Consider the following 14,706-nt stretch of genomic DNA (forward strand, 5'->3'; position numbering starts at 1 on the left):
GATTAACTAATTTGGCCATTTAGGGTCAGGACTGCGATCGAGTCCCAGGTCTTTGGACCTATCCACCATGCTCCTTTTCAACCCCAAACGTGATAAAAACCAGTATACAGAGAGAAATCCCAGCCACCTTGGATCAGACAGTTGAGAAATGCTTACCTTTTTTGTGTGTTATAGGATGCCTAAACTCGGCCTAAAGATAGTACAGAACAAAAAGGCAAATGTACTTAGTAAAGAGGAAACATCTCTATGTAACACATGAGCTTGGTTCTCACTTGATCACAGCCACTCATTTATACAAAGCACCAATGATCATGTGTGGGAAAACCTTGTCTTTTAATTTATAAATCTTGACTCTGATAGGTGACATATTAATAGTAATGGTTTCTAAGAACTGTATGTATTTCTAAGCATTAACTTATTTTTTAACTTCTCTTTAGAAATTATACATGTTAGCATTAAACATGATAGCAACTATCATACAGTCCCAAAAGTTTAATAAAGTATTATATTTGAGAATATGCACTTGTAAATTGTGTTTGCAAAGCAGTGTTTGACTACATTATATATGTTAATATTCTGTTAGTAAGTATTAAGTTCTGCCAGCGGCATGCGTTAGGCTGAGTGTACCTAGTAGAAGTAAGCTTGCCTAAGGAGATCCTATCAGTTCCACCAAAAAGTGGTCAGTTTGACAAGGGATTGTCAAAACTGGGAAATCTAGAAATGATTCAATATATGTTTATATATATTTAAAACTCATTCATTAAATTTCCTAAGTGTTTTCATTCTTTAGTATCACCTATGCTTACAGGTATTGTCTTCAGTTTGAAATAGTCAATTCTGGGAAGAAAAACTCTGATGTTAACGACAGCATGGATCATTGTACAGGGATCCATGCTAAGCTTTGCCGCCCCCTTCTCATCCAGGTTCTACAAATAATTTTTATTGTTCTTTTTCTAGATACTTCTGGACACAGTATAAATACATCTGATATGTACCCAATCCCCAATACCTTAGAATACGGAAACAGAACTTACAAAATAATTAATGCAAATATGACTTGGTATACAGCACTAAAAACCTGCCTGATGCACGGAGCAGAGCTGGTCAGCATTACAGACCAGTACCACCAGTCTTTCCTCACTGTTATCCTCAACCGGCTAGGACATGCCCACTGGATTGGACTGTTCACTGAAGATGTAGGTGTCCTAAAATCCCTTGGACAATCCTTGCATAATTAAGTTTCATATCTACATCCTTAGTGATATAGCCACTGAAATCAGCACAGAAAAAAAAAAAGCCATGAAATAACAGTAAATGTAACATTTAGGTAATTGGATTATACAATAACTACTGACCAACCTCATGAGCAGCATATAACTACAAAAGGTGTCCCTTTTTAGGGTAAACATCTACTTGCCTAATTTCTGGAAATTCATGCCCTTCAAAGCTTCTCTGAAGATGTTTGAAAAATTTCAGGATACTGACTTATATGTGCACTGGAATACATACTGAACTCAAGCACCTGCGTTTGGGTAATATGTTGCCTTTAAAGAATCCCCAAGAAAAATGAATCATGCTTCCTGCGTAGAAATCCGGTTATTAATTAATTCAGTACCCCTTGGAATTTAACATGTGCGTTATTTTCCCCCTCTAGGGAAATTGTTTGGAAAGTAATATTTTTAATTTTTTTTAAACAAAAGTATTACACACTCAAATAGCGAAAAGTAAATCTATTCTATCCTGACCTCTAGTTCTACTCCTCAAAGTTAATCACCGTAAACAGTTTCTTGTGTGTCATTTAGAAAGTTTCTGGGTATGCATATATATACACATGTAATGGATTAGTATGTATATTTTTTTAAGATATAAATGAGCTCATACTATAGATAATGTCCTTAAGCTTGCTTTTAATTTAATATACGTTGTTCAGCTTTCTATGTCAGCTCATAAAAATCTAATACATTCTTTGAGACAGCAGCATATATGGATATACCACAATTTATTAAATCATTCTCATGTGAATGGACATTTGGGTTCTTCCCAGTTTTCACAACTCCAAACAATGCACAACAAATATCCTTGTACAAGTAGGATAAATCCCCAGGAATGAAGTTGCTAAGTACCCTTTATAAATTTTAACAAAGGATGGTGCCAGATTGCCCTCTAAAATTTTGTGCCAATTTACATGCTAACAACAGTGTATGATAGCATCTAGTTTTTTCACATCCTTGCCAACACTGGGTATGTCAAAATTTTAATCCTTGCCAGTAGGATAGGTGAAAGGATGGTATTTCATGGCTGTTTATTGTATTTTTGTATTACAGAATTTTTAACTTTATGTAGTCAATTTTGCTCTATGGCCTCTGGATTTTTTTTATCAGACTCGGAAAGATTTTTCCCATGTCGAGAGTATAAAATATTTAGCCAAGTTTTCTTTAGCACTTTTATGTTTTCAATTATATGTATGAATCTTTGATCAATCTTAAATTTATTTCGGTGTTAAGAACAAGATATTGATTCAACTTCACTCTGATTGCTTACCAGGAAATTATGGTGGGAGGGAACCAAGGATTCCCCAAAACTAAAGAAGATACTGCTTATGGCAGATAGTCCTTTTTGTCAGGCCATTTCCACATGCTGTCCTAGACTTCCTGAAATATAAGTCTAGATGTGGAAATATAAATCCACGCATGAAGTGAGAGCTGCTCAGACAGCATTGGGTGACGTTGCCAGCATTCATGGCAAGGAAATGATGGCTCAGTTTCCCTCCACAGAATGGTCTTCATTTTGACTGGTCAGATGGCACCAAATCCTCCTTCACTTTTTGGAAAGACGATGAGTCATCCTTCCTGGGTGACTGTGTTTTCGCCGACACCAGTGGACACTGGAGTAGCACAGCCTGTGAGTCATACCTGCAAGGAGCCATTTGTCATGTGCCCACAGGTAGGTTCAATTCTATTCAACTCAAGAAATACATACTGTGAACCTACTGTATGCAAGGCACTGTGCTAAGCAAGAGCTGTGAGGGAAAGTAGTAAGAAGTATCTGCCCTCGAGAAGTATTCGGTCTGGTAGGTGATGTACAAATAAGTGTTACATGAGGCAGGGCTACCAAATGATATAAGAGCCATAGCAAGTGCTGTGGGGGGTTAGCAAGAAAATGGACACATCAGATCCACTCGGGGAAAAGCAAAAAGCCTTCTTGAAGGACAGGACTGTGGAGATTGGTCTTGAAGAATGGGTGTGATCAGGAAATGATGGGACATGGAGAGGCATTCTGAGCAGAAAAGCTTGGGCAGACATGGGAGGAAGAAAGGACTGGGCATCTAGCTGAGCAAAGCTGGTGTTGGGATTTTCCTGCATGGCAGGATTTTGGTAAGAGAGAGGTAGGAAATCAGGTTAGAAACGTAGGTTAGGAGCATGTGTGGAGGACCTTGAATACCACTGAAGATTTATGTTTAAGTCAAAGATTAATAGGATTCTAGAGCATCATCATCACCATTATGGTAATAATATTTGTATTTATATTATATATGTATATATAAAACATGACAGTAATGATAATAGTATCTCATTACACTGAATGTTCACCTCGCCCAACCAGATGAGCATTATTTTAAAGATGAAACTTAAACTCAGAACATTAAATAGCTTCCTGAAGATCTCACAGATGTCTGTCAACAGCACCAGGAGCAGAAGCCAAGTTTCCTTGATCTCTGATATCATGTTTATCCCATTAAATCAGGTCCCCTTTCCTTTGATTGCTATGGTGTACAAAAAGAAATTTCCTTAACACTAACTGGTTTCTTTTTAAATCTCTCATTTAGTAAGTGTGCATGTATTTACTTACTCTCTGGATACTATAAGTCAAATAGCACATATATTATGTAAGTTCAGCTCAAAACAATTCAGGACAAAAATATAAATGATAGCCATATGTATTGGGAAAGCTAATTCTCCTTCTAAAACACCATGAAGTTATCCTTCTTTTTTTAATAACGCTACATTTATTGAGTGCTTAAGTGACAGGCACTAGCTCACCTAACTTCTTAAGTTGTAAGAAAGATGTTATTGTTAGCTCTCTTTTACGTGTGTGGGAGTGTGTGGAAGATAGGTAACATACCCACAGCCATGCACCTAGGATCTCAGTGTGGGTGCGTCTGACTCTCATGCTTGCCCTCTGAAACAAAGACTTCCCCCAATTCCCCTTAGTTATGTGTTGTGTTATGTTATGTCATGATATGATATGTTGTTATGATATGATTTCTTATGTTATGTTATGTTATGTTATGATATGTTATACTATGTTATGTTATGATATATTATGTTATACTAATGTTATGTTATGTTATGATATGTTACTTTATTGAATGCTTTATTTTCTCTAAGTTGACTAGCAGGTAAGGATTTACTAAATCTTCAGCACCGAATGGAACACATTCTGTGCATTTGGAAGTGTCTTTTACCAACTTCATTCAGCTGCCAGTATTTCTCTGAATCACATCCCCCAGTTTTTCCAACCTTTAGGACACTAATTGTAAATATTAAAGATAACACCCAAACTAAACCTATGAAGCTATGCATTAATATACCCTGTTATGTGTAGGAAAAGATTATTTCTGCCAGACATGCTATAAGCCATTCCAGTTTTGTAATCATTTACATTAAACCCACTCTTTCAGAGTATTATCATGAAAATCTCATTACATATATTTATCTTGGTCTTTCATAGAATGTAATGCAATGTTTATCTCAATAAGTGAACCCAGTCACCACCCTGAAATCATAACTCATTTTGTTCATAGAAACAAGACCATTTGGATACCCAGAGTTGTGCTCAGAAACATCTATTCCCTGGATAAAATTCAAAAGTAATTGCTACAGTTTTTCTACCGTCTTAGACAGTACGAGTTTTGAGGCTGCTCACGAATTTTGCAAAAAGGAAGGTAATTCTTTTGTTGTGGTAAAATGCTTTCAATGTGTTCCTTCTTGACATTTCAGTAAACAATGTAGTTTTCTTCATTTGTCTGATTATTTAGTGATTTTAGAGGCAACAAAAACAATTGAAAAAGTAAATATTATTGAATTTGCTTGTTTGGGGGATGGCTAAAATGTCCAATGTCCAGCATACAATTAAAAACCCAAGACAATATCTCAGGATACTGCACTTGCCCAAAAAAGTGTTCCCTTTGAATGAATTTGAATTATGAATCTTTAATGTTCCTGAAAATTAATATTCTATTCTTTAAGTACAAGCTTGTATCTTTTAATAAATGTCATACTACTTTTAAAATTCTAGTCAAAAATTACGTATTAACAATGGAAATTTTCACTTTTCAAAGCCTGAGCTTTTTAATTTTTTTATTGAAGTATAGTTGATTTACAATGTGTTAGTTTCTGGTGTACAGCAAAGTGATTCAGATATGGATAGACAGATAGTTAGATATATAGATATATATTCTTTTTCAGATTCCTTTCCATTATAGGATATTATAAGATATTGAATATAGTTCCCTGTGCAACACAGAAGGACCTTGTTGTTTATCTATTTTATACATAGTAGTATGTATCTGTTAATCCCAAGCTCCTATCTTATGCCTCCCCCAACTTTCCCCTTTGGTAACCATAAGTTTGTTTTCTATGTCTGTGAATCTGTTTCTGTTTTGTAAATAAGTTCATTTGTTTCATTTTTTTAGATTCCACATATAAATGATATCATATGATATTTGTCTTTCTCTGTCTGCCTTACTTCACTCAGTATGATAATCCCTAGGTCCATCCATGTTGCTGCAAATGGCATTATTTCATTCTTCTTTATGGCCAATATTCTATTGTGTATATATACCATATCTTCTTTATCCATTCATCTGTCGATGGACACTTTAGTTTGCTTCCATGTCTTGGCTATTGTAAATAGTGCTGCTATGAACGTTGGGGTGCCTGTATCTTTTCAAATTAAGAGTTTTCACCTTTTCTGGATATATGTCCAGGAATGGAATTGCAGGATCATATGGTAACTCTATTTTTCATTTTTTAAGGAACCTCCATACTGTTCTCCATAGTGGCTGCACAAATTCACATTCCCACCAACAGTGTAGGAGGGTTCCCTTTTTTCCACACCCTCTCCAGCATTTACTATTTGTAGACTTTTTGATGATGGCAATTCTGACTGGATAGCATCTCGATATTATTGAGATGATATCTCAGTATAATTTTGATTTACATTTCTCTAATAATTAGCAACGTTGAGCATCTTTTCATGTGCCTGTTGGTCAGCTGTATGTCTTCTTCGGAGAAATGTCTAATTAGGTCTCCCGTCTATTTTTTGACTGGGTTGTGTTTTTTTTGATATTGAGCTATATGAGCTGTTTGTATATTTTGGAAACCAAGCCCTTGCTGGTCACACTGTTTCCAAATATTTTCTCCCATTCCATAGGTTGTCTTTTCGTTTTGTTTGTGCAAAATTTATAAGTTTAATTAGGTCTCATTTGTTTACTTTTGCTTTTATCTCTTCTGCTTTGGGAGACTGACCTAAGAAGACATTGCTATGATTTATGTCAGAGAATATTTTCCCTACATTCTCTTCTAGGAGTTTTATAGTGTCATGTTTTATATTAAATCTTTAAACCATTTTGAGTTTATTTTTGTGTATGGTGTGTGAAGGAGTGTTCTAACTTCATTGATTTACATGCATCAAAGCCTGAGCTTTATGAATTATGGTATAGAAGACATTATTTTAATTGTATTTACATGTAAACACAAATAGTTATTCATTTGCTGTTTGTCTCTTTTATAGGAGCTAATCTTTTAACAATCAAAGATGAAGCTGAAAATTCATTTCTCCTAGACCAGCTTTTAGCTTTCAGTTCTTCTGTCAAGATGGTTTGGCTGAATGCTCAATTTGATGGTGACAGTAAGTGACTGGGTAGAGAAGAGGAGAGGGCATAAATAAATACACAATGGTCAAGGTTGATGGAAATGGCATCTGCAAACCAGAAAACTTTCCTTGGATACATTGCTGTTTAAAAAAATATCATAAATCCTAAAGTCATGTCTTCCAAAGACATCATTGCTAACCCCTTTTTATACCTTCTTGCCCTTTGAAATAATCCCAGAAAACCAAAAATGAAAACAAACAAGTTTATCTTATACTTAATCTTGCATTATGAAGATGCTTGGCTGGAACTTTGTGTTCACAGACTTAGTCATAGACACCAAACCATATTTACTTGAAAATACCCCAGGTTTCTAAATGTTATAAGAGCACAACAGAGTTATGGAAATATTTCAGTGATAAATAGTGCTAGTAGAACTGTTATTTGCTACTCATAAAAACCAGAGTTTGTAATCAGATGAGAGCATGCTACTCTTTTCTTTATGTAACTGATGGTTGTTGAAAGTACTTGTAAAGAAAATTACTTTAACTGGTATAGAGAACTTGTTACAGTGGTGTACCAAGGTAGAGGATGGGTCCATGCTGGCAAGGAAGAGTATTTCAATCACCGACATTGCTTAAAACTTCTAGCACAGGGTGATAATAAAAAGCTGACTGACTTATGCTTAGTTTTATTGTTTGTTTTAAATCCTTATCACCTACACATGGATGGATTCTACCACTGCCCCCACCCCTTGGTATACCACTGGCTTGCTTTTTAAAGAAGCTCATTGTACTCTGTGCTCATAAAGGACTGTTTGCAACTACTTGATTTCTAAGATATTCAATATACTGAAGTAATGAAGTTTTTTTTTCTTTAAGCTTTTAAGTTCAAACTACAAATTTTATTATTCTATCTATAAATCTAATAAATTTTAAGGGGCACTTTACAACAAAAAAGAAGCTCACTGTAAAATTCTTTTAGAAAGTGATCTACTTTGTAATGATATAGCTGTTAGGACTTTAAATGATTTCTTTAAATTGTTTGTAATGATAGGGAATATTTCAAATTCAAACTGTTACATTAAGAAACATGATATCTTGAATGAACTAAATTAGAACAATATATCTAAAATAAAGAGAGTTGTTCACAAGGCAATTTCACTTATACCTACCTTTTGATGTTGAGTTCATGACTGTTAGTGCATCAGATAAGGAGAGAGTCTCATTAAATTTAGGGGCTGCTTTTTAAGGTTCATTCCAGACTTAGTATGTTTGATACCATGCACATAATTCATGTTAGCATTTTTTCCACAGATGAAACCATAAAGTGGTTTGATGGAACTCTGGCAGACCAGTCAAACTGGGGTATTAGGAAGCCAGAGATGGACCACGTCAAACCCCATCTGTGTGTTGCCCTGAGGATTCCCGAAGGAGTGTGGCAGTTATCCTCATGTCAAGACAAAAAAGGATTTATATGTAAAATGGAAGCAGGTGGGTAAAGTTAGAAAGTAAATCTTCATTTTGCTTCTACCTTGACTAAAGTTGACCCACCTCCTTAGCACTTAAAGCTTTTAAAATCTAAGTATTCAGAGAGTATTCAGATAGATCCTAACATTGTCGTCTTGTTTTACATTAAACAAGTCGGAGAACATTTCAGCTCCTTCCTCTGACATGAAGGAAAAAAATCATTATAAATCAAATCAAAGACTATGACTTTCTTGTGTCACCCTAGCTGTTAACTTAATGGGCAAAAAAAAAAGTTCACCTCAAGCAAATAGAGCTGGGAATGTAAACCAGCAACCCTCATTCTGGCAGCTTCTACTCAGAATTTTAAGCTCCATCTTTCGTCCCAGGAAATATAATTCAGGTCTAGGTATCCTTGTTGTGGATAAGTAGATGCGATTCTCTACTGCAGGCCATAATATACTATAAAAGTCATATAACTTGATCTTGAGCTACATACTTAGGTTGTGGTGATTATAAATAATTTTAGAAATATAAGCCAGAAAATTCTAGTCCGTTGCAAATAATAGAGCTTTCTAAGAGAAGACATTAACAAGGATCATTAACAGTGGGAAGGTGTTTATAGTAATCACAACAGTTTCTAGATGCAGGTATTAACAAAGAAGGAGGGATTGATATGGCCTGGGCTCCTGAAGACAACTTCATAGAGGGGATGAGTCTTTGGAATCGCAAAAGATAATGAGAATAGAGGAGGAAAGGAATATTGGATAAAAGGTCCAGAATGACTAAAGGCAGAAATTGAGAATGAGCTTAGACTGGACCATGTTAGGTGGTGTTGGGAATAAAATCGTATTACTGTAGGATCCATCCACAGAAAGTGCTGGGCTAAAGAGCTGAACTCCATGGTGAAGGACGCAGGGGACACCTACATGCTCTAGAGACACCAACAGTGGAGTCACACCCATCTGATGTAAAGGGAGACGGTTGTAATTTGAGTGATAGAACTGGGAACAAAAAAGGGAAGGCGGAAATGGGAAAAGAGAATCATCAGGCTTTGGTGACTGATTAGATATTGGGAAATAAAGAGCAAAAACTGGTAGGTGTGGGAACCAAACTTTGAAGCTCTGAAAGTGTGGATATCAACTCTGTGTGGAAACCATGACTAACCTATTAGTGTGCCCAAGCAACCGCTAGCATTCGACTATCAAGAACAAATCAGAAACATCTCATGTCTGTTCAGGACTTTAAAGCTTCCTGTACTACATAAGACACCTCTTTTATCCTACACAGCAACTTTCCAAGGCAGTGAAGCAGATACAGTATTCCCATGTTACAGATGAGAAACGTACTTGTCCAAACTGAGGCTACATGGAGAACTACACTCCACATTTTCTGATTCCATATGCCCCTTCTATACCTGCCCGCTGCCTCCATCCTGAGAATGAATACTCGTTTAACAGTCTTTCTTTAAAAAGTATCTTTACACATACACAATACTACATGTTTTCAATAATATTATGCAAAATTATACAATATTATTTTAAAATTGCAAAATCGAGGGTTTTTTTTTTTTTTTAAAGTGTATTTTTGCTATTGGTAATGTTGACATTTCTTTTAAGAGTGAATGAGCATAAGTAGTGCACTAAGGCACTTCCTCCACTCACAAATCCTTTACTGCTCTGCCTCTGGGTCATTCCCTACATATTTCTCTGGATCTTTGCTTAGAGCAAAAATAGCAGAGTTCAAACTCTGATATAGAGTCTACTTGGAAAAGATACATTCTTACAGTAGAAAATCCTCAAACAGGAACCCTCTAGCTTTTTGAATGGAGGAGCTATTATCCATTTCCCAAGATTCTTGAGATCTAAAAGGTGAGAAGGTCCTGATTTTTTTAATCTTTGCAAAAAGCCAGGGAGGTTACCGTTGCTGGACCAACTCCACATCAGATCCCAACAAAACTGAGTTCCTTGCAGGCAGGGACTATATTTTACTCATATTTTTAATGCAGCACCGTGCTGAAACTGGATGGGGATTCTTCAGCTTAAAAAAAAAAAGCAGTGTATGTGTTTGTGAGCACTAATAATGATTATTATAAATCAGGGGTCAGCAAACTTCTCTTTAAAGGACCAAATAGTAAATATTTCAGGCTGTAGGAGTCATATGGTTTCTGTCACACTGCCTTTGTAGCACAAAAGCAGCCATAGACAATAGAAACATTATTAGTGTGGCTGAGTTCTAATAAAACGTCATTTGTAAAAACAGGTGCCCAGATTTGATCCATGGACCATTATTTGCTGAGCCCTGCTATAAGCAATGACATAACTTTGCTGATTAAAAGGAAATTTTCATCTCAGTATTTTTTGTATTTGGTTTTAGATATTCACACAGTAAAGGAGGATCCAGGAAAATGTAGGTTTAGAACAGTAGTGAAAGTTTTGATTTTTCATAGAAATAGTAAAATGGAAAGTAACGGGCTTCCCTGGTGGCGCAGTGGTTGAGAGTCCGCCTGCTGATGCAGGGGACACGGGTTTGTGCCCCGGTCCGGGAGGATGCCACATGCCACGGAGCGGCTGGGCCCGTGAGCCATGACCGCTGAGCCTGCGCGTCCGGAGCCTGTGCTCCGCAACGGAAGAGGCCACAACAGTGAGAGGCCCGCATATCGCAAAAAAAAAAAAAAAAAAGTAACTATGTGACAGTATCTATCTTACTACTTGTCATTGAAGTTTTCTTTTTTTCATCTTCTTTCAGGATCAAGTCACAGCATTATACCCCTTGCAGTAGCAGTGACACTGATAGTAATTCTGGCAATTTCCACACTTTCCTTCTGCATATACAAGCACAATAGTGGTATCTTCAGGAGACTTGCACAGTTTGGAAATCCTTACTATCCTGCAACCAACTTTAGTACAGTACATTTAGAAGAAAATATTCTCATTTCTGATCTTGAGAAGAATGACCAATAATAATGAAGTGAGAGGATGCCACGGCCATGAGAATGAGTAAAGAAGAGTACTTTCCTTTACAGACCAGATGCCGCTCTAATGTGAATCGTGTCACCATTTTAATTATTCTTAAAATGATTACTGGTTTTGAATTGTAACCAAATCAGATAGGTGTTCATTTATTCATTTCCTCGAACTGTGATCTATTCTCTAAAAGGGGAGATTTTACAATGGCTATTCTTCAGAAAACAAAAACTATTAAAAGAAACTCCCAAATGAAAACTCTCAAACCAATGTGAATAATAGTTTTTGCATTAATATGCTTCTACCAAAAATTTTTGGGAATTTTAAAACTAATCTGATATCTATTCAGACATTTGCCAATACTCATTCCATTAAAAGAGAGAGGCAGAGAAAAGCAAAACAAATTTTAAAGTCCTACACTTGTATAAGAGAGGAAAAAAGAAAAGGCTTTTGAGAGGTTTCTTGTTTGTTTTTTAATTTGATCAGTTTAACAGCAGGGTTTGGAAAACACTAATTTCTAAGCTTAAAACTCACAGGTTCTGGGCTCTATACTAGTATTTAGGGTGACATTCATTTTTATTAGTTCTGACTTCTCAAACTAAAGGAGAAGAAAAATAACCTTTCTTTAAATAGTAAAAATCTTGGTTAGCAGCACAATTTCATAAGCAACCATGCAATGTGGCCTAAAATCATCAATTACTAAATGATGACAAAGTTGGATAGTTAAAAAATCTTATAGATAAGCTCAGAGGGACTTATTGTTATCCTAATACTGTTAAAATTCACAAGCTTTATCAAAGACTAAAGGTATAAAATGTATATATACCACTCCTAACAACCAAAAGATATAAAATGTAACTTGAATTTAAAGGGGAAAAATGAAAGATGTGAATTACAGTTTCATCAGAACAAGACAAGTACTAAATAAATTACTCTTCAGCAGTAATCTAGATACCTTTGCTATATAAAGGAGTTTATTTGGGGAGTTCTATTGAGTAAACTAGGGTTTGGGGGAACCAACTCCATTTGCATTGGGCTAGTTCATGCAGTCAGGAAAAAATGGTTAAAAGTATGATACTATCCATAAATTAAAACTCACGGATTTGATCTTCCTTCATTAATTTCTTATAAAGTAAAAGGACTTCATAATCAATGTTCAAAAGTTTACTCATTGCGTAAATGTTTACTGAGTTCCTGTTAAGAACCAAGAGCCATTCTAGAAATTGGAGGTATTGGGGCGAGCACTTATTTTTGAATGAAGGAAAACCTACAGTAAACCAGTAAAGAAATGCATAAGAAGAAAATATCAGGTGGTCATGAAAATTAAGTAAGGTTCTGTGATAGAGAGAAACTGGGGGAGTCTCCCTAGAGTGTGCATTTTAGTTATTACAACCAGCTGCCTCAAAACTGGTGACAAGTAGTCACAAGATGGAGCTTGGGAGAAAGTATGAATAAGTTTCTAAGTGGAAAACTATCATCATTAGAAATACAATTTGAAGAACGTGTCCTAAGAATGAAGTCCTTGCAGCCTGAAACAGTTAATACAGCTTCCAAAAGCAGCTCTTTGCTACTGCTGTGCAGTTTACACACTGAGACAATCTACTTCCATAATTTTGTTTGTTTGGGGACTTTATTTTTTTTTAAGATATTACATTATGTGACAGTTGTATATTTATAACTCAAAGGAAAAATTGGCTTGGACTAACCAGATGTTATAAAAGCTCAATTTAATAATCTGTCAAGTGAAATTAAAGTTCTGTTCTTTTTAGTGGACTTGGTAAAAACTGCTAATCAATTATCCTTCCAGTCAAGGTATATTGAAGTTGAGTAGTCAGTCACACATAAAAATTTGACAAAGTATGTCATTAGTAAAGTGGTTCTGCAGGAAAAAAAAAAAACTGTATTGCTTGTCAGTGCTCTGTACTTTGATATTTAGTATCGAACCACATCCTAATGGACAGATCATGTGCTACTTCCCATTACTGAAATTTCAGAAATAGGAATTACTGAAATACTGTTTTATTCACATACGTGCACTTTTAAAAACTTTCTTCCACAACTATTTTTAATCTGAGCTAGATTTCATGAATAGCAGGGTCACAAACTCATTCACACGTAATTAATGTGCCCCCTCCAGAAAACAGTCAATTATTTCCTATAACTCTGAGTAATAGGAAATCTTGGATTTTTTCAACTGAAGGTATATTGGGCTCTTCCAATTCCAACAGTTTTCTTTCAGTTTAAATGTTTCTTCTATTGAAAGTTCCATCCCCTATCAAGGGTGCATTACATGGTCTCACTAGATAAACATTCAGTCTTCCGGAGTTTCCATTCCCTCCTCAAAATGGTGGTTGGATGTATGAGAACTTCTTGTGTCCTTGTGGTACTGTGGGGAGTAGGTGATAACTGACTGTGTCTGTGTTATCTGGTGTCCACTGATGTCCACTGATGGTGGCTGTCTGGCCCACACCTGGGAATTCTACTGGCGTCTCTATGAAGTCTGTATTTGGTGTAACCTGTAGTCTAGTCTCTTTGGACTGGCCCCATCCTGGCTTTCCCTGGCATTGCCTTATCCCTGGCTGTGACTCCCATTCAGTTCCGTACCTGGACATTACAGTTCTTGGCAATAAGGCCATGTCACCTCTGCAGCACTATCAGTTACTCCCTTGGTCAGGGGAGGCTTGATACTGGACCAAACAATCCCAAAATCTCATTGGCTTAACACAGCAAAGGTTTATTTTTCATCCACACTAACATGGGGTTGCAGGAAGACTTCAGTTATTTATTGGTCCAGGCTCCTCTTAAATAGTAGGTCCTCCATCTCCTAAGGCCTTGGTTGCCTCAGTGGGTCCCCTACCTCTGCCTGACAGAAGAAGTTAGAGATCTATCTTCGATTAATTATGTAGCTTCCATGGGCTATTGAAATACATTCTCTAAGTTAACAGTCTTTAAATTGAGAATATGTACCCTGTGGATACATAAAGACTTCCAAGGGATACAGGGCCATGGATATATATATATATATATATATTTTTTTTTTTTAGCAGTACGCGGGCCTCTCACTGCTGTGGCCTCTCCCATTGCGGAGCACAGGCTCCGGACGTGCAGGCTCAGCGGCCATGGCTCATGGGCCCAGCTGCTCCGCGGCATGTGGGATCTTCCCGGACCGGGGCACGAACCCGTGTCCCCTGCATCGGCAGGCGCACTCCCAACCACTGCGCCACCAGGGAAGCCCCAATATTTTTAAGGAGCTCAGTTTCCAGACTCATTAACCTTTATATATATTCTTTCTTAGAATTGACTTGCCTGAGATCAAGGTGTCATGCTGGTTCTTCTTTCCCACCTCTTTTTGCAGAAATGTCCTTTTTTACCTCAAAAAAAAAAAAAAAAAAAGACATGT

General features: G+C 36.5%; 1 protein-coding gene across 3 annotated transcripts in view; it reads left to right on the plus strand.

The window, feature by feature from the left end:
- PLA2R1 (phospholipase A2 receptor 1) overlaps positions 1-14,334 on the plus strand; it is a 115,816-nt gene extending 101,482 nt beyond the window's left edge. For 2 of the 3 annotated variants that reach the window (XM_027130282.1, XM_027130286.1), the window contains 6 exons: positions 958-1,196; positions 2,775-2,943; positions 4,805-4,945; positions 6,796-6,912; positions 8,191-8,367; positions 11,089-14,333. In XM_027130282.1, the coding sequence (XP_026986083.1) occupies positions 958-1,196; positions 2,775-2,943; positions 4,805-4,945; positions 6,796-6,912; positions 8,191-8,367; positions 11,089-11,303 (1,058 nt within the window). In that variant the 3' untranslated portion in view covers positions 11,304-14,333. Of the gene's footprint in view, positions 1-957; positions 1,197-2,774; positions 2,944-4,804; positions 4,946-6,795; positions 6,913-8,190; positions 8,368-11,088 lie in introns of all 3 variants that reach the window. The other variant, XM_027130295.1, reaches the window with a different exon arrangement.
- Positions 14,335-14,706: the final 372 nt, after the last annotated feature.

Source organism: Aethalodelphis obliquidens, unplaced genomic scaffold (genome assembly GCF_003676395.1).
Source record: "Aethalodelphis obliquidens isolate GAN/ISIS:26980383/991018 unplaced genomic scaffold, ASM367639v1 scaffold2, whole genome shotgun sequence".
NCBI lineage: Eukaryota > Metazoa > Chordata > Mammalia > Artiodactyla > Delphinidae > Aethalodelphis > Aethalodelphis obliquidens.